Here is a 24,475-nt window from a genome sequence, read left to right as displayed (position 1 = left end):
ACAGCCAATGTGAGCTGCGACGTTATCTGGCTGTGGAAATAATTGTATATTCTCTCACATTCTTAATATTATATATATAAAAACATATATGTAGTCTATATATAATACAGTATTTTTACTTACATATGAGCATACATGTTTTAGTGGAATCTGAATTCAAGAATACCACCTCATCAGACAAAAAACAATCGATATTGATTCTATATACCAACTCTGTACTACATTGAGCATTCTTTAATAATTACGTGAGTTCATTGGATTTATATCTAGGAAACTAATCGATACAACAATTATACACACGCACACACAGACACGCACACACACACAAACATATATATATATATATATATGTATATATATATTATAAGATTGAAGTTTACATGTGCTTGTATTGGGTAGACATTCCATTCTCATTGTCGTGATGGTTACACACACGCAACCACACACACGCAACCACACACACACACACACACACACATATATATATATATGTATATATATATATATATATATATATACTAACACATTGTTTGGGATTACATAATAATTAAATCTGTGAAATCGTCCATTTTTTAATCAAATCGATTAATTGCCTACCGTAATTGGGAAGCAATCACCGTGCACAGACACAAAGCTTGGCATGCGCCACCGCAATCACTTTGTCTGGAAATCATTGTATTCTACATTGTACTTTAGAGAGACCACTGTTGATTTTATAATATTTATGTTTTATATATAATGACTTGAATTAAAGTTTAAAATGCAAAACTCAAGTATCATGGCTTGATTATGCTCTAAACAGAATCATATATTTCTGACGAGTTACTGTCATATCAAAGAACTTACTGTTGATTTTATATGTTTGACCTTACTCTTTGTGCGGTGATCATAGTTTACCATGCCACGTCAAGTATCATGGTCTAATTGTGCCTTAGAGAGGAGCATTCATTTCGTACGCGCCTTGTTTATTTTATATGTCGGGCCTTTCGGATTGTGTGATAATAAAACTTTTCAAATGAACTTGTGATATTAGTCTGTGTAAGACGCTAACTGTGGTCAAAATCGCCTTTTTCTTCTTTCGTCAACTTATTTTGATTATTACTTATCGAAGATATTCCGATAGAAAACTTATATAATATCACTGCCAGACACATGTAGTTTCATCGTGTGAAATTTCTATAAAAATAAACCGAGCCGTTTCCGAGTCTATAGCGAAGGAACACGTACACACACACATACAAAGTTCATTATTTAGATAGATAATGATAGATAATACGACATATTATAGATAATATAGATATACGGCATGATCGTGTTGACACACCCGCTGGAGCACCGGTTAAGCAACCTCGAGCCTGGTCAGTACTAAATGGGAGACTTGCAAATGCTGTATGTGTTCTCCGCTTATCTCGGCATTGTTTCCAGTCGTCCTGGTCTTCTCCTTGCCACTGGACCCAAACAGTGTCGATTCAGGCGAGGTGTGGTTAGAGATTGCGCGACCCTTGCCTCACAATTACACCCCAACTGCAACTACAGGGGTATCCTTTATCTTTCGAGACTGAATGGAGGCATCGATCGATCGATAGATTGATAGATAGATAGATAGACAGATAGATATGTCTGTGTATTTAGTACCACCTTTTATTGTAGCTATGAACAGTATTTAATGTACTTATCATTACCAATTGATATAATGAAGGAATAAAACATTGAATGAATGTTACAGTTTGCAAAAATTGCCCAACATAGCTACATTGAAGCGAAGTAAAGAGTAAAAATAACATTGTGTGAGGTACAAAGATAGAAAGGTAGACAAATAAAATAAAAACTAAATAGTGTCCGAAAAAGTTTCCCTTACATTAAGGATTTCGAAAATAAAACTAATAGAAACAGTGTCTTGGATTTTCACTTTAAATTGAAAAATAACTCAAAGCTAATATTGGAAGCTCTGATACAGCTTTATATGAGATGCCACTGTCAAAGGGGGGGGCAGATAGAACTTTTATCTGAAAAAAAAAAGATCTTCATAAAACTTTCCAAAATTTTACTAAGAACTAAATAAAACTAAAATTGATATATTAACTTTCAGTCATTATGGCACTGCCCGGGCAAATTTGACCTACATTTCCATTCATTTATTTATTAATATCCACATTTGGCGCTTTCTCCTGTTAGTCACCGTCCTCTGTAAGCTCCGTCGAAACTTCCGTAGTGATTGTCCAGAATGTAATTATGCTGTTTTTCATCGGTTACTATGGCTGACTTAACACTACCGATTAGTGTAAATTCCCTTAACCTCATAATGATGATCATATAGAAGAACACGTGACCCCTTACTCTAGGCCAACTCCAACAAAACGAATCAGGAAACACATATTTTCGTTTAAAATCATACTAGTGTATACAATGCATTTAGAATTATTAATGGCCCAGTGTTTTTGCGAACCTGGCGTTTGGATATATATTAGGGATGCAATCTTCTTGCTCCCGCTATTTGTCACGCATTCTGCCACTCACGCAAACAAACATACATATACAGTGGCGTACCTATGTAAAATGGCGCCCATGGCAAGTTTGAATGTGCGCCCCTTCTTAATAATGTATACCTTAGATATACCTAACTACTAATTTTAATTTTTGTCAAGCAATTTTTGCGCCCATGTCAGAGTGGCGCCCATGGCACGGGCCATGCCTGCCATACCCTAGATACGCCACTGTACATATATACGTTTGCGTTTTGCTGTGTGCGCGTGCGTAAGCGTGTGCCTATTTGAGTTCACTTTTTGAAAAAACGGGACATGGATTGAGCCAATATATTGCCTTATAATCCTAAGTACCACTTAAAACTATCCGTATGTAAGGAATGGTCGTAGTTTTTTTTGTATTTTATTTAATCTGAAAATCCTAAAGTTATTCTTAATTTAAATACATACGTATATTTCCAGAAAAAAGAACACTCTATCATTTCTATCGAACCCGCCAATTCTCCTTCTCTCCCTTTTATCATTGACTACATCTATCTATCTATTGATCTTTCTATCGATCGTATTTCTTATTCTGTCATAATCCCTGATACGAAGATATCATTCTCCTTCATTTTGCGCACTTTTCCACTGGGGAAACTCCTGAGTTCACTCTGACGAATTTCGACGGTCGGTCTCGCCCGCTTGGGAAATTTGTTGGATTCCTATTTTAAGACTCGTTTGTTGTTGGATAGATTAAACAGGCAGACAAGTGGCTCTTGAAAAGAAATCGAATACACTCGAATGATTCGGCAGATTCGATATATAATACTTACAGAAAATAAATACGTATGTTCTTAATATAATAACTAAATCCACACACACACGCTCACACACACACATATATATAATACACGCATATATATAATATATATAATGCATGCATATATATAATGCATATATATACATATATATACATATATATATATATACATATATAATACAGAGAAAGTTAGTCCGATCGCATATATATATATACATATATTTATATATATATGTGTGTGTGTGTGTGTGTCTGTATGTGTGTGTGTCTGTATGTGTGTGTGTGTGTGTGGTACGTGTATACGCGTTATCGCTCATGCACAAATGTGCGTATGCATATATCTACTACAATACTTACGTCCACGGCCCATTATGTTACCTTACTCGAATTCAGCATATAACAAACTACTCTATTGACCATAAAAAACTACAACTAGCGTATAATACAATGGTCTTGATGAAAACAAATTGAGCTGATATAAACAAATGTTTGTTGTACAAAATGAATTACTGTATTTAAAAGATCATAAAACGAATGCATACTAAATGAGACGACAACATTACATAGGATGTAATGATCAGTCGTCTGAAACCGCAGATCTATCGAAAAACTATTCAGTAATAGTCAAAATAACTAAAACCTGGAACACGATGGCCTTTTTCGCCGATTGATTTTCAACAGTGTTTGCCGACAGTTAACGATATAAGTAAAGGAGGTAATGGATAGAGTAAATGAGTTTGTTTTTTATTTTCAGATAAAAAGTAGGTAAACGCAATTGGAAAAAAAAACTGTACAAATCAAATGAGCGATGAGAAAACGATTTCTGTAAATTTATAAAAAAAACGGCATAAAATTAATAAGGTTATTGCATAAGTTCCACACCGTTTCATAAAAAGGTTTTTTTTTTCTAAAACGTGTTTTCATATTTGGCAAATTGTTATATATCATTAGAAAGCACGTGTTCTATGCTACAGGATAACGGTCATCGTTTTTTTTGCTCACGTAATATTTTTTTCGTTTGTCAGAACCGTCAAATGGATTTCCAAGTAGATAAAACACACATTTTCGACAATTCCTTATTTTCATCTTAAATCAAAGTCAAAAAGCGAGTATAATGACTACGGATATGTGTGCCGTATATGGAGAAAACCCTATAGCTGAGAGAACTGTTCAAGATTGGTTGACCACTTTCAAACACGGTAATTTTAGCTTCATTGACGCTCCTGGTTCCAAAAGGCTAATCTGGATAGGCGAAGACCAACTAAGGCTTCTTTTAAAGGAAAATGCCCATCAGAAATGTATAGAATTATGTGAAAACATGAGGTGTGATTTTGTGTTAGTTTCACGCACCCTCTAAATGATAGGATTCACACAAAGGCTTAGAGCTTGGGTCCAAGACGAACTTAATTTTGTTGTTTATTTTTTTGGATTTTCGTAAAAAAACCTTGGGAAGATATGCAACAACCTAATCTATTACCGAATAAAAAGGGCAAGTTTCATAGAGCTGTCTTTTTGTTTACAGGGAGATAGTCCCTTAAGGATTACGTTTAGTGCTGCCGATATAGTTTTTGATGCAATCCTTTATGTACCATGTAGAGGCATCAATTATAGTGCTCATTACCTAACTCATTGTATTCTTAAATGTGTTGCCAAATAGATAAGTGTATACTAGTGCGCTCTATACAGGCGCCGATTAGGTTACACTTGTTAATACTTTTCATTCGTGAACACGAACTATAGAAAATATGCGAGGACAGTTTGTGCTAGTCTAGCTTCGAGCGCTGAGTAGTACGACGTCACCACCGAGAGACAAGCTGAGTTACCTGACCTATGACGTTAGGTTTAGGTAGCATCTATTAGGCAATAATCGAGACAACCTCTAGTATCGCAGTAGGGTATCGCGTTTCCAGTTGGTTTATTAAAAATCGTTTTTCGTTGCGTTGCCCCAAAGTGTTGCGGACATTATAAAAGCGAACCAAGAGTGTACGTATTATTTTTTTTCTTAAATACAAACAACGAGTTTTTATTATATATGGGTGATTAGAAAAATAATTTCAATCCAACAAAATAAAGCAAAGTTAAGTTATTTTTATTAAAATACAAACATGGACATTACCACATGTGAATAGTAATGAGAAAACCGTTATTATTTTCGCCAATTGACTTTACTAAAAAGCAAATCCCACAACGGCCCAAAGCGGAATCATTAAACTTAGATATTTTCTCATGAAACTTATCTTTAGAAATTGCACAAACGTGTAACACTTGTTATATTGCATTTATAAAAAACAAGCAAACAAACAAACAAAAAAAAAAACAATTCAGCGATTACATTACAAATTAAAACAAGTTTCACTGAAAGGATTACTTTAATGATAAACCTAAACAATGCTTAACGAATAACCCGCTGTGTTTTTTTAATTCTAATTATAAAGAAAAACACATCTTCGATACAGCTTTCGAACTTTTGTGATTGTTTTATTTATTTTTTTTTTTTGTAAAGCCAATTCATGCTTAATCTTTATCTTTAAGAAAAAGAAGACAGCAAAAAATATTCAACTTCAGAAACGCATTTTAACAACTTGGAAAGTTCGCTCCTATGTATATAAACTTAATTTGTTAACGCTCCTCCACTAGAAAGAATCAAAAATAGGAATTCATATAACTACGAGAATATATTCTATTTCCAGGTCAGAAAAGGAAAGCTTTATCGTAAGGTATATTTTCTACAGGATCTGTTGTTTTATGAAAAGATACATCGAAATATAAGTCTAGATAAAGGATGATAAATGGGCTTCATACTGAAAACGATAGAAGGGAATTACTAGCAAACTGGAGGGAAATTAGAGTAGGTTTAAAAAAGAGAAAAATGAAATAATCAGTTAGATAAATGACGGACACATGATATAAAATATGGGAGAAAACAGCTTTGATGAACAATATAAAAGAGAAAATAAGATATAAATATATACCTTATTATTTTCTCTCTTTATATATATATATATATATATATATATATATATATATATATATATATATATATATATATATATAGTCATCCACATACAGTACTGTTTCACAGCTCATCAGTGCGGCAAGACAAGCAACTACCTCTAGCCAGGATTGAAACCTTACTGTCCCTCCAACAGTAAAGGCTCCTAACCACTATGCTATCGGTGGCTGCTGTGTGAATGATGAGTTTAACGATGTTTTGACATCATCTGAACTACGACTGCTCGATTTGTTTACACAAAGAGCATCGCTTATACGCTAATGTGAGTTCGTGTATCACTGCTCGATATGCTCAACTCAAGATGAGGAGCAATATATATATATATATATATGCATATATGTACATATATATGTGTGTGTGTACATACATATATATACATATATATATATATATGTACACACACACATGCACAGACACACAACTCCCCCATACCCCCATATATATATGTATATGTATACATATATATATATATATATATATATATATATATATATATATATATATATATATATATGATAGAGAGATTAAAAGAGAAAAAGTACTCGCAGACAATAAACTGTTCTGCTCCCTAGAGTTTGAGTAACAACGAGTCTCCCGAATTTTCAAGTGCTCTCGATCTTTCTCAATAGTCAGCGCATGTAGCTTCACGTTATCGCAACAGTGACTGACCATTACTCTATCGTCGGCCCAAATCGTCCCTATGAATGTGACGCTTTGCGCAAATTACAAGGTAGATTTTTTTAGTGATGTCCCTCCTCAGTCATTCCAGATGCTTCCAAACTCTGTAGCAATTTTATCTAAACGCCATCATTATTATTTGTTTTATTATTTAAGAATTTTTCTGTGTTTTGCTTTTAGCACTATTGCAATAATAAAGTTACTAGTTAGTGTTTGTTGCCTATGATCATTAGTTTCCCTATGACTTCAGATTTTCATTATTACTAAGAATTTCTCTTCTCAGCCTTCTATTTCATTCCACTTTTTACAGTATGTTTCGAAGTTTGTCAGGATTATTCCTAGTTCCCTCTACAATTGTTATTATGTGCTCACATGGAGCTTTCACACAAGTCAACAAACGATCTGATTGGAAACCTGAGGTGTTCTCTGGAGGCTGAGTGACATTCTCCCCAGACATCCAGCTCTCCCTACCTCCTTCGATAGCATTTGCAAATGAATTTGCATCATCGCAACATCCTCTTACCATTGATTTCTCGCTGGCAGTGGCCATTGGTTTATACTGGAATTTGAGTGGCACTCAGCCTTCCCAAGGTCCCAGTTCTCTTTGCGCTTGTCCAGCCGAGGTCTGGCTAGAGCTCGCTCCTCGGTCTTTCAGTCCTTCTTGACCTTTCTCGGCTCTTTGGTATCACTTTTTTAATGGGGGGGCGATGATGAAACAATGGGGATGCATGATGGGGGTGTAGAACTTGTAGATATGTAGCTTCGGCGTTCTTCATTCCCTGTAACGCTTATTCGTTATATTGTCTTCTTGTATTATTCTCCGCATTCAAGGGTTTTCCTTAATATTTCATTCGTTTCCATTATCGTTAGTCCTTGTACTTTTGCAGCTATTCCTCTGATTCCAATTTCTGACATTATTTTCGAAGTTTTTCGAAATTGTGCCTAGGGCTCCTACTATTATCGGTACTATTTTGATTTCCTTCATCATCCAAATCCCTTTTAACTCTCTGGCTAGCTCTGTGTATTTGCTTCGTTTCTCCTTTTCTTTCATACTCACCCTGTGGTCAGCTGGCACAACAAAGTCTACGATTTGACAGGGTTTTTCTTTTTTGTTAATTATTACATCTGGTCTTCTTGTTTGGATGGGTTTGTCCATCTGTATGTCCATGTCTTATAGGATTTTGTGGCTCTCGTTTTCGACTGATGCACCATTTAGTCTGTACGTTCAAAATGCAGTCGTTTGCACAATTCCCAGTGCACCGCCCTACCCACTTAGCTATGTTTGTTTTTGTATTCCTTTTGAGCCAATTTGCTGTCTTCACTTACTATATGGTTTATCGTTTCGTCTCTTTGTCCACAGAGTCTGCATTTGTAGTTTTCTTGTGTTTTATCGATCATTGCTTTGATATGGTTGGTTCTTATCGAGGTATCTTGTGCTGCAGTTATTAGAGATTCAGTTTCTCGGTTTATATGTTTTTTTCGCATCCATGTCCATGTGTTTTCGTTATTCTCATCTTTTGTCATTCTTATGAATCTTCTCTGGAGTTGTTTCTCTTCCCATTTATCTTTTCTTGTTTTGTCGTTTCTCTCTCTGTTTTCTGTTTTGTTGTTTTTTTCAGTGTCTCTCGCTGCCATAATTATCCTTTCAGTGTTTTGCATTATGTATTTTCTAGTCTTTTTTCGTGTCCTTCACACAGTCTTCTATACAGTCCTCTTCTGCCGTCTTTCCTTTTCACGTAGAGTCTGTCAATATCGTCCTTTGGGTGTAGTGCATTATGTATGGTCATGAGTTTCCTGATTTTTTGGTCGAGTTGTCTCAGTTCTTCTTTTGTCCACCCTATAAGCGGTCCAGAGTACCTTACTAGTGATACTGCCCATGTATTTATAGTTTTTATTATGTTTCTGATGTATAATTTCGTTTCCAGGAGTTTATTGTTCTCATGAGGTATTCCTTTCCTATTTTCTCTTTCATTACTGTTGCTCTGATGGTGTCCGCTTCCACAATTCCCAAGTATCTATAGTCGTCTTGTTCCCCTATATATGCGCACGTTTCCATTCCAAATTCCATTTGGATATCTTGGCTGAAGATCCTGGTTGTGTTAATTAGTGTCTCTAGCTCCTTTTCGGTCCTTGCAAAGAGTTTCAGATCGTCCATGTACATCAGGTGGTTCATTTTTTCCTCTGTATTGGAGAACTTGTATCTGGCTTGAAACTTTCTCAGAATACTGTTTAAGGACATCATGGCTATGATGAACAGTAGTGGTGATAGTGAGTCTCTTTGGAAGATGCCTCTTTGTATGTTAATTTCTGTTATGTGTTGTCCATCAGCTGTCAATTCGAGTCTCCATGTTTTCGTTGCATTTTCTATTACGTTGGTGATCCCGCTTGGTATTTTATACATTTTTAAGCATTCTATTATCCATGCTTGGGGGTTTCTGTCGTACACTTTTTTGTAGTCGAGCCATGCCATGGCTTAATTCTTTCTCCTCCTTTTTACCTTCTTTAGGATCTTTTGATCGATATATAACAGGTCATATGTTCCTATTTTTCCTTTTTGGCATCCTTTCTGCTCCTCGGGGATGAACCCATGGTTATTCAAGGAGTTGTAGATTAGTTCCTTCAGTTGTGCTGTCAGTATCTTCCACAGTATTGAGTGGCCTATAGTTGCTAGGGACGGTTCCTTTCTCCGTGTCCTTCTGTAGTAGTGTGGTTCTACCTTTTGTCATCTAGTCTGGTACGCTTGCTTCCTGTATACATCTTCTCAGGTTTTGGGCTAGCCTTTCGTGTAAGGTTGTGATTTTTTTTTAACCAGTATACATGTATCACTTCATGCCCTGGTGCTCTCCAGTTTGCCATTTTTCCTATGGTTTTCTATAGGGTTTCCTTGCTGATTTCATTCACTGTTCCTTCTTCTGTTTCTTGTAACTCTTCTTTCATGTCTTTCAGCCATTCGGCGTTTCTATTCTGATCTCGTCGTTCTTCCCATATTTTACTCCAGTAGAGTTTCGTTTCTGTCGGATTTGGTTGTTCTGTTTTTGTTTTTCCTCCGTTCATATTTTGGTAGAATTGGCTTTCATTAGTTTCAAATGTTCTGTTTTGTTTGCATTGTTCAGATTTATATCTATATCGTCTCAATCTCGCTTGATTTGTTTTTATTTTTTGGTCCAGTTCTTCATATTTCTTTTTTAGCCTCTCCCTTTCAGTTACATTTCCAATATTCCGTTTTCTCTACATTGCTTTCTTCCCGTTGATCATTTTGGTTTCTTTTTTGTGTTTGTGTATTTGTGTTTCTAGTCATATTTCCAATCCATGTTTTGTCGGTCCGCTTGTCCCCGGTTGTTTTTTCTGATTTTAGTTTCACACTTACTATTTTGGCGCCTGCGTAAATTATATTGTTCAAGTCTGTGATTGTATTTGTTGGGATATGTGGGAGGAGTTTTTAATATTCTCTGTTTCTGTTTTTCATTTCTGCTCTTGGTTCCTTAACGATGGGAGCTTTGTTTTTTTCTCATTCATCAGCTGTATTATATTATTTATTTCATTTGCTTAGTTCCCTGTTTCATTGTTTTCAGTTTACAGGTTTGTAGACTTCGTTGTTTGATATTTTTACTTGGGAGTCTTCAACTTGTGGGGTTGCTATATGTGCGATTCCGTTGGAGGATACTTCTTCTTCAGTTTCGTCATTTATTTTTCGCTGAATTTCTTGTTTAGAGAGCCACCCTTTCTTGAGTATCAGTCTTGCTTGGTTCGCAATTCTTTGTTCTGTCGTATGGAAGTCACTAGATAGGTCCCATAGTTCTTTCATTCGTTTCCGATAACCTCCATATTTATATTTAGGATGGCTTCTATAATAGCATTCCATTACGAGTCTATTCTGTTTTCTTGTCCATCTCTTTCTTCGGTTTTTTCCCTTTGGGTGGTTATACTGGATGTGCTGTGTGTGTTCGGTATCATTTTGTTCCCTGAAATTAGAGGTTATACTTGCCTGTTCATCGTACATGTAATTTGAGTTTCTGAAACTTTAAAGTTGTCCAACATTCGCAGGATGACGACCGTGTCACCCATTCAGACGACCGAAGGTGCACCTGCCGACCATGACACCCAGATCTTTCTTCTGTGTCCCATGGTTTGGATTATTTGTAATGAACATTGTTCATGTTTTGATGTTTGTGGTAACATCGAGCCCAGAATTGGTTTACCTGTGGTTCTGATGCAGGGATAGTGTAAAGCTCCCATGTATACAAGAGGTATCGGGCACTATCACACTTACATATGGGATATAATTGTTTTTAACTAAGTATGGTACTTAGTAAAAGTCGAAAGTAATGCTCTTTCAAAGGGGTGTTTGAAGATAGGTCCACCTTATACCATACTGCTTAGACGCTGGAAATATTGCATGGGAAAAGAGGAGAAAGGTAATTTTCCCAGCCGCTTTCGTAGTATTTAATCCCTCGTTCAAAGACGGGGCAAATTTCTACGTCAATATTGGTAAAAAAGTATGTTTTTTGTTATAAATTCGAACATTTTACTAGATAATTCGCCTGTCGCCCGTCTGGCTATTTTTGCATTCATTTTTAGAGGATTTTCATTAAATTTGAATTGACAAACAGAATTTAACGTTTATATCGAAACAAAGACTGCATTCTGAAATAAATTCGAAATAACAATTTACTTTTTTTTTGTTTAAAAAAAAAGACATAATGAAACTAATTGCAAAGTCTTAACTATATGGCGAAAACCTAATGAAACCATGAATGCATTAGCAGTCAGAGTTTTGAGATACCGTGCGGGAATTTTAGAATGATCTGACAAGGATTTGTATGTCATGGACATCAGAACAAGAAAAGTTTCAGCAATGTTTGGTATGTTTCATATTCGAAGTAGCGTAGCAAGGATGTATCAAAAGAGGGCAGCCGGTGGGAGAGGATTGAAAAGTGTAAAAGACTGTCTTAGAACCGAGGAGATTTCGTTGATGGAGCATGTGGTTTGAAGTGAGGAGTGGATGCTTAAGGTTGTGGACAATGAAGTGGAGGTATGTGAGACCAAGGCTGAATATGTGCAACGTATGGATAGAGAAAGGGCAGAGGGAACTGACTAGGAAGAAAATGCATGAAAGGTTTTTCCAGGATATAGCAGAAGTGGCTGATGAAAGATCATGCCAATGGCTTAGAGCTGGGTATCTGGCTAAGAGTACTGAAACTTTTGTTTGTGCCGCACAAGAGCAGGCATTAGGAACACGATAGTTCAAAAAAGTGGTTCGATGAGAGGAAGTTGTTGCATAATACCGGATTTGTGGTAAGACCTCAGAGTCAATTGTGCACCTTGCAGCAGGGTGTAATGGATTGGCCCAGAGAGTACCGCAAAAGACACGACCACATTGGTCTCCAGATATATTGGGATGTGCGTAAGAGGGTTGGGGTGAAGTGTGCTGGAAAATAGTTTGAGGAGGTGCCTGATGAAGTGAGAACAAGTGAGGGTGGCAAGGTAGAGGTAACGTGGGACAAAAGTGGCATAAAGACCAAGCAATTTGAACATAATCGTCCGGATTTGGTCGTCATTAACAAGGTCTCAAAAAACTGTCAGATGTAGATTTTCAGTACCCTGAAACAAAAATGTGAGAGAGAAGGAGAATGAGAAGTGGCGCAATTATGTTCCACTGGTCTTGGAGATAAGGCGTATAGACGGGTTAAAAACACAAATAATCCCGGTCGTAGTTGGTACACAATGAGTAGTATCAAGTCGTCTGGAAGGACAATTGAAAAAAAAGAAACTACAAATCGCCTATGTTTTAGGCGGCCTTCAGACCTCTTCAATTGTAGGTACCACCAACATCCTTAGGAAAACACTTGATCTTTTAAACTCCTGGTTTGAGGTCGAGATTAAGGGACATTCTCTGGGAATTAATCTCATCTCTTTCCAGAGAGACGTTGATAAACGAAATCAGAATTATTATTATCATTCCTAAACTTCACAGGGTTGTAATATTTACGTCGATTTTTTTCACCCAATTTTACACCAAATCCTGTGCGCATACTGAAAGAGTCAATTAGATAGAAAGAACCTGGCGTAAGATGTTTGCTGTGCCAAGTAAAACTGACTTCTTCTGATTATGTCGTACTTCATTCCCAAGCCGTTCAACTGTTCCTCAAGTTCATTTGAAATTGAGCCAAGGGCACCTCTGATGAAGTGCTCTTATACTACAATCGAGCAATCTACACCCTCAGTTTCTGATAGTTCCGTAGTTTCCCATTCGTCTTGCATGCAAAGTTTAAGTCCTTTAGGCAAGTAGCATGAGATAATTTCTCATCCATTGGTTTTTTTCTTACACAACTACAATCTCCGGTTTTCTCTGAGTTATTTCTCGGCCAGAGAGAATCATGAAATTCCAGAAATTCTTATCGTCCTCATTTTCACTACTGCGTTTGGATAATGTTGGAACCAATTGTCCGTCACTTGGATTCCATATTTTTGGCACAAATGATTGTTTACTCAATAGCCATCATCAATGATTGCTCATGTGTAAGAACTTGTGGTCTTTACTGGAATCTGACTGACAACAAGTTTTCCCAGACTTCCAGTACTCCTTAACTCTTTCGGTAACCTTTGCAAAATAATTTGCGTTATTGCAACCACCGCTTTTCATTGATTTTAGCGGCGTTTTATATGGCAATGAGCTTCCACAATGTCCCAGTCCTCTTTGCACTCAGCTAGCGGAATTCTGCCTAGTGGTTTTTCTCATCCGTCTCTCCATCCTCCTTGACCCTCCTCATTATTTGGTGCGTTGCCCGTTTAGAGTGATACACACACAAAAAAGAGGTCGGTACTTTACAATTGTACAGTTTCAATTGTCATGATTCCATGTGATGTTCATTTGTGTTTTACATTTATAGCCGTTTCTGTGTCTAGTTTGTGTCTGTAGTTAAAGTGTGGTGTTAATCTTTACATTCAGAATTTTCCTTAATATTTCTGAAATTTTCATTATTGTTATCCGTTGTATCTCCGTGTAATTCCACTCTCTCCGTATTCTTTTATCAATTTTTTTATGTATTGTTCCTGCCGCTTCTACTATTAATGGTGGCCTCTTGACTTTCTTCATTTTCTCAAAACTTGTGGAGCTCTCTAGCAAGTTCCGTGTATTTGCTCCGCTGCTCCGCTACTCCGTCTCCTTGGTCTTCACTCTGTCGTCTGTTGGAAATGCAAAAGTCACAATGTGACAGAACTTTTCCTGCTTGTTACCTATTATGATATCCGGTCATTTTGCTGGGATTAGTTTATCCATTTGTATATCCGTGAACTGAGACTTTCATTTTTCAGTACTCTTGCCAACTTGTGCTTGCACTATTCGTCTGGATGGTGAAGATGCAACCGTCTGCATAATCGCCAGTGTACTTATTTCCGTACTAGACCGTATCTATTTTTATATTCTGTTTTGACTAATTTGCTGCATTCACTTATTATGTGGTTTATTGTTTCAACTCTTTGTCCGCAGAGTCGACACTCCTGGCTGCATTACTGTATCTTTGGTTTCACGTTGCCAAATCTTAAAAGGACTGACATCGTAGGACTGGAAACTCTGCTAATTATTTTCCGCCCGCACTGTGTTTAGCAGATTAACAGATGTTTCAAAGGGCGTTTTGATCTATGAACAGAGGTTTTCGGTGTGCTGTCTTCGATTTAGATTGTTATAAGCAAACTGAGGTAAATGTTCCCACACAAAACTATCAAAAGCATTTATGCCCCAATTGATGCTTTATTATAATTTAACTAACATGGTAGATAAGATAAGGTTTGAAAGTCTAATCCTATTTTCTCCATCCTCCAAGTTCATTCAGCTACTGGTGTTTCATTCATAAATATTTTTCATAAATCACGCTACATAACTTGACTAATGCGACGAAGTAAAAAATTGGCGGAATCCACGTTTAACTTTATAAAGTTACACGCGTTTATACACGCGACCCACACGTTGTAGCAGTCTAAGTCGCAAATAATGCAGAAAAAGAAGATTCACTTTTTCTGTGCAATAAATACATTTATTTTATTATTCTCATTGCGGCTGTGACGTATCTCACGTGCTCGTCTTCTGTAACGTGATCTCTCTCGTTTTTTAATCCTTTTCTATACAATGACGCCATTTCGCATTTTGTATACATTTGTATACTTGTGTCCACGCTCTGTTATAACATTATACATTACTAGTAGGGCCCGTTAACCGGCGTTGTCCAGTAAAAGCATGCCCTACTCGTACAACATTAAACTACGGTTTTTGTTGGTGGCCAAAACCCACTGTCCTAATGTTAAGAACGTTTTTCAAAATAGACACCCCTGAATTCGCCATGGTAAGAACAGCTTTCGGAATTTTATTAGTTGGGGATTGGCAAAGAATTTGCCCCAAATTTGACCTTGGTATTCAGTGTCATAATAACCAGCCGTAAAGATTATAACCTAAAAAAAAAATTGGGGAGGTTTGGCACTGTCGGTCGGAGTGAACTAGATTTGTTTATCACGCGTGCATACAAATCCGGCAGCCACATAATACAGACAATAATGCATGTCTGTATACATCAAAAAGTACTTGTCTCCGCTAAAGTTAAGGGTATAGTCAAAAACCTAGAAAATTCATCATTATTAAGAAAATTGTGCAAGTGGAGCTAAAGTAAAAATTTACCTAAAATAAACAAAAAAAAACCTAAGTTTATGTCTGAGCAGTGCAGTTTATGAGTCCGCGAAATAGAAATACACGCACAAACATATATATATATATATATATATATATATATATATATATATATATATATATATATATATATGAATTAATTGTTTCTGTAGGCAATGTAATTAAGGGTTAATGTGTAGTTTTGCGGCGTAAATTATTCAACTGACACAACAATTATAAAAGCTATTTATTTTATATAAAACACATTAATAGACCCAAAAGCTGTAATAAAATCAGGAAAATATTTATTATTATTTCATCATTTTTATTAGATTAAGTGTAGGACAATCTAGGCAACTATTGCGCTTTTGAAATTTGGCATTGCTAAGGTTTTTACATATTAGTCTTTTTGAAAACACATTTGGTCTTTTTATGTTCATTCTCTCAAACCATGTTTTAATTTAGAGCGTAAAAAGACTAAATTTGTTGTTAAAAAGGTAAATCTGTCAAACTTAGAAAAAGCCATTCTTAAAGGCTATATAACGGCCTCGTTTATAAAGAAATGATGTAACAATAATATAAATTTAAATTTTCAGGTTTTCTTTCAGCCTTTAAGCCGAGTAATGTATTTGGTATAAAAAAGTAAGAAGTTTTTTTTATAATTTGTTTGTCTGTAAAAAACAAACAAAACAATGTTTTTAAAAAAATAGCATCGTGTAAGGGTCGGAAGCGGTTGACATAAGTAACATCGTAGAATCCTCAGTAATCAGGTGTGGCTGATTTTGGTAAGATATAATTCATTATTTTTGGTATGTATAAGGAACGATTACCTTATGTTTATGTAGCTAATAACTAGTTACGATGGGTGCAATGAAAGTATCCTAAGAAAAGTGTAACATAGGTTCCGGTGCCAACTGGTAGCAGTGAGAGAACTAAAACGTTATGGAGAAAAAGAGAAACTCCTTCATCTACAGATGTCGTGATAGTGAGAGTGTTGCTTTTATGATATGATGTATTATCTTAATGTAACGATTAATGTGTCTAAAATTGTGAACGGAAATTACAAAGGATACTAGCTAATAGCATTGACTATATGAATTAGTAGGTGACATCTGTTATTGCAAACCTACGATACTTTGACCCTAAGCGGGAATTTCTGCAGGCAAATATTATGCAACAGATATACTTTTTAAGTGGTTTTACAATGTTGCTTTGTTTTGAAAAGTCAAATCAATTTATACATAATTCACAATTGTAATTGTTCCATTCTCGCTAGGCGAAAGCTCTAATGTCTGAAATATTTTCGGAAACAAACGCTATTAATACTGATCAGCTTTTGACATCAATCATGGCGCTGTTCCTTTTTTTTTTTTTTGAATGAGACTTATACACCGAACATGCACGCAGAAAATGTTAATTATATTACGATTATTTAGTATTTATGCCTACCAATACATTTGTATTGGGACTCCGAAAAGTAATCTAGCAAAAATGCATGTATATCTACACCAGTGGTGGGCAAACTACCGCCAATGGTATTCATGCTGTCCTCCAAGTACTGAATATTGAATTGTGGTTTTCTGATAGCTGTGCGGACTGCCGGACACAAGTACGGGCAGATACTTGCAAAAACTGAAAATTTGGAGATGAAAAAATACCTTCGTTAACAATCTAACTAAATTTCTGAAGAAAGGAAAGCAAATAAAGTAAAAGAAAACGAAGAAACCTTACAAATTACACATTAAAAAATGACTGTTTTATGAGGACTGGTAAGTTTACACTTGGTTCCCAGCTAGACTGCCAGGCCTAGCTTTATCGGATCCTTTTTGATTTGCCGTGGCCGAAACTTTTGCCTGGCCGAAAACAGGCAATAAATTATTTTGATATACCAAAAATATTGTGGGGACCATAAAATCTGGCGCTTGTAGTCGGGGTACAGCCGACCGACCCGTCAAGTCTCAGCGAACTCTCTCTCCAATTTCCGTTACTCCTAAAATACAGTAAAATGTTCATATGATATATAGAATTTCCAAAGAAAGGACATTTTATAAATTCATTGCCAAGCATTTTCGTAAGTAAAAATATTGACTAATTATTTTGTTTACATATGTAATTTTGCTTATTTGTTACAAAAATTTAGCAAATCTAAATTCCCATTATGTAATTTCGTAAGTCAACCTTTTTAGAATATCAATAAGAGGGTTTTATGTAGGCACCGCCAAAAATGGCCGCAAAATCAAGTTGTTGTTTTTTAAAACGAAATTACATTTATTAAAATCCATTATTTTTGAGTAACTTTTTTTTTCCAGAAAGATAAAACCCTGAATTTTATCATATAGAAAACAGAATAATGTAAAACTGTTTCTACTATTTTTAATTCAATTTTAAATGTTAAATTTTCCCAAAAAGTTAACAATTGACATTTTTTGTCTTGCACAAAAAACGTACTTAAATATTAAAAAAAAGGGTTTTTGAAATAATTAATTAATTTATTTATTGTCTAACTAAGATTTAGGATGATTTTCTAAGAGAATATGCAAAAATATTATAAGTACCTGAATTTCAAATAATTCCACTTATTCATATAGCTAACCAGATATTCGCGTTGACGTAGAGTTCAGATCGACTCTGTTTACGTTTTCGTCTGATAAAAAGCAAACTATGGAAGACCAAACAGGCCAAAAAAAACTTATTTTTCAGTGACGAAAATTTCAATGTATTATTAAGCTGAGGCTGGCCAGTACAAGATGGGTGACCATTTGTATGCGTTTGGTTTTTAATGTGTATGTGTGTGGGGGCCAGACTCCCCAAAATGGGGGGGGCAATTTAAAGCAGAATAAAAAAAAATTATTTCAGCGCGTTTGGTCCACCATAGTCGAAAGGCGGCAAACGTTTTCAAACGGGATCGAAAAAAATGATGCTATTTTTAACACAAAGGGCACAATATTTATCGAATTTTTTTTTTTGGTATCGATTATTCAAAGCATGCCCTGTTTAATAATGGTCATGCATTATTCGGCTCGCTAAAAAAAAATTGTTAATTTATTTATCAAAAATTTTAAAATGGCTTTTTTCGTATAAATATTAAAAAATTTTTTTTTTTGTTTTGCTTAACTTAAATTAATTATTTTACTTAACATATTTACCGAATTTCACACTTCAAAACTCAAAAGCGGGATAATTAAACACAATCGAAGTTCTGATATTCAGACGTCAAAATAAGGTATGCAAACAATTTTTTTTTTTTTTTTTTGAATCTATAATTCTGTCCCTTACAACACAATATGTTGATTTCAGTCTCAGATGATTATTTTAAGCATATTTGTTCCCACTTCAAAACAAGGGGGGTTTTGTAAGAAAAAAAAATATATATAAATATCGTTTATGAAAAATAAGAACACTGTTATAAAGTTCATTCTTCTCCTAATAATCGCTGAAAATTTCGTATTGATCGGATAATTACCTGATTTTTGGTAGATTTTTAAAAAGACGGTCCGTCAAAAAGTACTGACCTGCCCCCCCCCCCCAGTTTTGGCGGTGCCTAGTTTTATGCAAATTCAAGCAAAATATTTAAAACAAAATGTAATCAATATTGACCCGTTTTGTCAAATATCTTGATTCAAATAATATCTAAAATTTTACAGGACGCCTACATATATGTGTGGTAATAATTATATATATATATATATATATATATATATATATATATATATATATATATATATATATATATATATATATATATTCAATTTTGTACATTTATTACTGATTAACATAAATTAACTGATTTATAAAATATTTATTAAAACACACTTTTAATCTTGCTTTCCATTATTCTATTAATGACCAAAAATTAATTCAATATATGCAAAATTTTATAACAGGTAAAATTTTGTCGGTGTTTTAAAAAATTGTAAACATGTTTGAATACCAATCGAATCTTCTATTTGTTTCATGCCGTTTCTAATTTTTTTGTTATTTTTTCGAAAACTATATTTTCAAGTACTCATTTTACTTTTTTTTAAATATTTTCGTAAATTGTATCAACATTATGGTAAATATGGATAAGCACGCTATGTTTTCGGTTGTCGCAAAAATGGAACGGAACTACTAATTTCGTTCTGGTTTACTGATTTTTTTTAAAAACTACAAATGCGTGAAATAAGTCAATTTTAATAGGAAAAACAAATTCAGCGAAAAAATAATTTATCGAAAAAATATATAAAAAACCCAATAATTTAAATAAATTTATAAATTCTATGGTTTCATGTTAATACCAATCAAAAATGGCTTCATTTCCCGTTAATTTTACAAATATCAATGATTTAAAATAAATTTATAAATTCCATTTCATAATAACAATAAAATAGGCACCGCCAAAACTGGGGGGGGGCAGGTCAGTACTACCAAAAATCAGGTAATTATCCGATCAATACGAAATTTTCAGCAATTATTAGGAGAAGAATGAACTTTATAACAGTGTACTTATGTTTCATAAACGATATTTATATATATATATTTTTGTGTGCTTACAACCCCCCTTGTTTTGAAGTGGGAACAAATATGCTTAAAATAATCATCTGAAACTGAACACAAGATATTGTGTTGTTGTAAGGGACAGAATTATAGATTTAAAAAAAAAAAAAATTTGCATACCTTATTTTGACGTCTGAATATCAGAACTTCGATTGTGTTTAATTATCCTGCTTTTGAGTTTTGAAGTGTGAAATTCGGTGAATATGTTAAGTAAAATAATTAATTTAAGTTAAGCAAAACAAAACAAATTTTTTTAAATATTTATACGAAAAAAGCCATTTTAAAATTTTTGGTAAATAAATTAACAATTTTTTTTTAGCGAGCCGAATAATGCATGACCATTATTAAACAGGACATGCTTTGAATAATCTATACAAAAAAAAATCGATAAATATTGTGCCCTTTGTGTTAAAAATAGCATCATTTTTTTCGATCCCGTTTGAAAACGTTTGCCGCCTTTCGACTACGGTGGACCAAACGCGCTGAAATGATTTTTTTTATTCTGCTTTAAATTGCCCCCCCCATTTTGGGGAGCCTGGCCCCCACACACATACACATTAAAAACCAAACTCATACAAATGGTCACCCATCTGGTACTGGCCAGCCTCAGCTTAATAATACATTGAAATTTTCGTCACTGAAAAATAAGTGTTTTGGGCCTGTTTGGTCTTCCATAGTTTTCTTCTTATCAAACGCAAACGTAAACAGTTGCGATCTAGACTCTAGATCGACGCGAAATATCTGGTTAGCTATATGAATAAGTGGAATTATTTGAAATTCAGGTACTTATATTATAATATTTTTGCATATTCTCTTAGAAAATCATCCTAAATCTTAGTTAGACAATAAATAAATAAATTAATTATTTCCAAAACCTTTTTTTTTTAAATATTTATGTACGTTTTTTGTGCAAGACAAAAAGTGTCAATTGTTAACTTATTGGGAAAATTTAACATTTAAAATTTTATTAAAAATAGTAGAAAATGTTTTACATTATTCTATGTTCTATATGATAAAATTCAGTGTTTTATCTTTCTGGAAAAAAAAGTTACTCAGAAATAATGGATTTTAATAAATGTAATTTCGTTTTAAAAAACAACAACAACTTGATTTTGCGGCCATTTTTGGCGGTGCCTACAATAAAAAGTTATTATCCCCGTTAAAATTAAAAACAAATTTTATTTTTTCGTTTAAACAATGGGGGTGGTATTACTGTACACATAGATGTGAAAAAGTTGTCAAAAAAATTATATAACAAGCAAATGTTATCAAAGGCAAGATAAGTAACTTTTCTACCTAACTGGATATTCTTTTCATGTTTTTATTTAATGTAACATGTTTATTCATCTCGAAAAACATACAGTGTTTACCGATGTATTGGACAATTCAAAATGGCGCCCGATTCTCTCTTTGACCCGTGGGTTTTTAACAGTATTTTGTTTTATTTTTTATTTTTAACTCCTTTTCGCAAACTTATCGTGTCAGTAAACACCATGTTTTTCGAGCTGAATAAACGTGTTACATTAACTAAAAACATTAACACATATCCAGTTCGGTAGACAAGTAACTTACCTTGCCTTTGATAACATTTATTTGTTATATATTTGTTTTTTTTTTGACAACTTTTTCGAATCTATGTGTACAGTAATACAAACCCCAAAAATGTTCGTTTCCTATATAATTTGTGGTTTATAGTCATGTTTCTGAAAATAAAATCACAGTAGTTGTTCCTATTTACAATGACCAACCCCCCGAGACAGAGTTAGACACCAGGGTCGTTTTTTAACGTGGAGAAAAGGAACAAAAATAAAAATTGTCTCAGTCGTGAAGGATTTCATCTCCACTGACAGAGAACAAGAAATTGAAGTGCAGCATCTGAAGAACAGATACTGCCCTTTGATCTTGTCCCGAAGGCCAAGCAAAAACATTGTTTTTAGGTTATCTGTGAATAAATTCAAACATTGATTGATATTCATTTTCTTATTTTAGTACGATTCCTTGGTCGCGTGTTCAGTTAGAAAATTATTTTTAGCACTGGAACGAAATTAGAAGTTACGTAGGCACCTCCAAAATTCACCACATAAATACCCCTTCCCCTATATGTAACACGATGTAACTTTATTATGAATTAATATTATCAATATAACTTCTGTATCATTTAAAAGAAGAAGGGCAGAATAAACTAGTAATAATTAAAAAAAACATTTCCTCGTACGAAAATAATGAAATTGCGAGACGAAAATCGTGTTTACATAATTGCCGCTTTAAAATAACGTTCCCCCGTAGTAAGCATTGAAGACATATCCGTTTAACAAATCTAGCAAAAATCCGTTTAACAAATCTAACAAAAATCAACAAATGGTCAGATTTTCGTGAAATTTTCGATTCTTATCCATTTTTGAATTGAACAAAAACTTTGAAATTACAGAAGAATTGCTATCCATGGAGTCTCTCAAAGACACAACCACTGGAAACGATTTATACAACAATATCATTAGCAGTCTAATCAGGTCTAGGTTAAGTCTGGATAAACTGTCAAGTATTACAACTGATGGCGCTCCTTAACTCAAAGGCAAACACTGTGGCCTTGGGACCTTGATGAATAAAAAAATCAAAGAAGATTTTCCATCGCACAGTGTGTTGTCTTTTTATTGCATCATACATCAAGAAAGCCTCTGTAAATCATCTTTGAAACTCAAAAATGTTATGGATCCAGTAGTGCGTGCAGTGAACTTAAAAGCACGGGGACTGAAACACAGGCAGTCCCAATGTTTCTTGTAAGATATCGAGGCAGAGTTTACTGATGTGCTGTATCACACAAATATCCGATGGTTAAGTATGGGGGAAGTACTGAAGAGAATATGGGACGTTAAAGCAGAGGTTGTCATGTTTTTTAATATGAAAGAAATTCCTTGTGACTTTTTAAAAGAAATGGAGTGTGATGAATGGGTTTTTGATTTTGCATTTGCTGTAGACATATCGCAAAAGCTGAGTCAGTTAAATACAAAACTACAACGCAAAAGTGTATTTGCTCATGAATTGTATGTGGAAGTGAAAGCGTTTCAATTGAAACTTAAACTTTTTGCCAAGCAGCTTAAAGAGCAAAACTTTGTTCATTTTCCTCTGTTGAAAACACGAGCTGTTACACAAGCATTATCAGACAAATACAGTACCCACTTGATGGCTCTAAAAGAGGAATTTATCAGAAGATTTGCTGATTTCAAGGCAATTGAAGGACAGTTTGATTTGCGCAGCTCACCTTTTGCATGTGACGTAAAAACAGCTGCCGAAGACCTACAGGTAGATCTTATTGATTTGCAATCCGACAACTCTTTGAAAATAAACCACTAGTCGAATTTTATGAATCTCTGCACCCAGAAAAGTTTAAAAATCTGAAAAATCTTACAAGGAAGATGTTTGTGTTATTTACTTCAACTTACACATGTGAGCAGACTTTTTCCATATTGAAAATTAACAAGTCAAAAAACAGATCACAGACTGAAATCATCAGTCAGTGTTTAGAATCAGTAGAAGCAACTTGACACCTAATTTAAACAAACTGGTAAATGATTGCAGTCAGTTGCATCATTCTCACTGAGTCATTTTGATCCTTCTGTTGCTCAGTTGCTGAGCTATTATGTTTTTCAAATAAATATATTTCATATGAAGTTACTGTTTAAAAATATCAATAGAAATATGTTTCCTCTTAAAATTGAGTTACTTTATCTTTAAATAAACGTGCTTCATATGACGGTTCTTTTTTAATATATAAATTCATTTTTGTTCTTTGAGTTACTTTATATATGCATCTTTTAAAGAGTTTATTCTAGAATATTAATTAATAAGATATGTTTTAATCTCTTTAAACAGAGTTACTTAAGAATTACTTTTATTCTTCAAACAAGGTTATTTGTTTTTCAAATGTGTTTCATGTGAAGCTCATACTTAAAAATACATATTAATAGAATTGTTTTCTTTTAAAGTTTAAAGTTACTGTATCTTTCAAATAAATGTGTTTTATGGGAATCTTCTATGGTACTTTAAAATGCTAATAAATGAAAATTAATTATATTTTTACTGTGAAATCCTTTTATTTTGTCTTTTATAAATATCAATTGTATTGAAAAATATACTATGCGGCCCAGTAAAATTTAGAATTTTTTAATGCGGCCCTTGCACTGAAAAGTTTGCCCACCCCTGATCTACACGTACACACAAAGCATTCTTTTGATGTTGGGTGTATGTTCTCTCTTTAGCCATTATGCCTATATCGCTAAACCTGTTTAGTTGCAAAAAATATTAAAATC

General features: G+C 34.3%; 1 protein-coding gene across 1 annotated transcript; it reads left to right on the top strand.

Annotated features, from left to right (window-relative positions):
* The first annotated feature begins 23,099 nt into the window (after positions 1 to 23,099).
* Positions 23,100 to 23,519, top strand: LOC145280286 (general transcription factor II-I repeat domain-containing protein 2-like). The gene has a single exon (XM_080132059.1). The coding sequence runs from the start codon at positions 23,100 to 23,102 to the stop codon at positions 23,517 to 23,519; it is 420 nt and encodes a 139-aa protein (XP_079988185.1).
* The last annotated feature ends 956 nt before the right edge of the window (positions 23,520 to 24,475 follow it).

The sequence above is a fragment of the Euprymna scolopes genome, chromosome 7 (genome assembly GCF_053919585.1).
Source record: "Euprymna scolopes isolate OS-2025 chromosome 7, ASM5391958v1, whole genome shotgun sequence".
Lineage (NCBI taxonomy): Eukaryota > Metazoa > Mollusca > Cephalopoda > Sepiida > Sepiolidae > Euprymna > Euprymna scolopes.
Note: the sequence above shows the minus strand (reverse complement) of the source record. Positions and strands in the feature narration are given on the sequence as shown.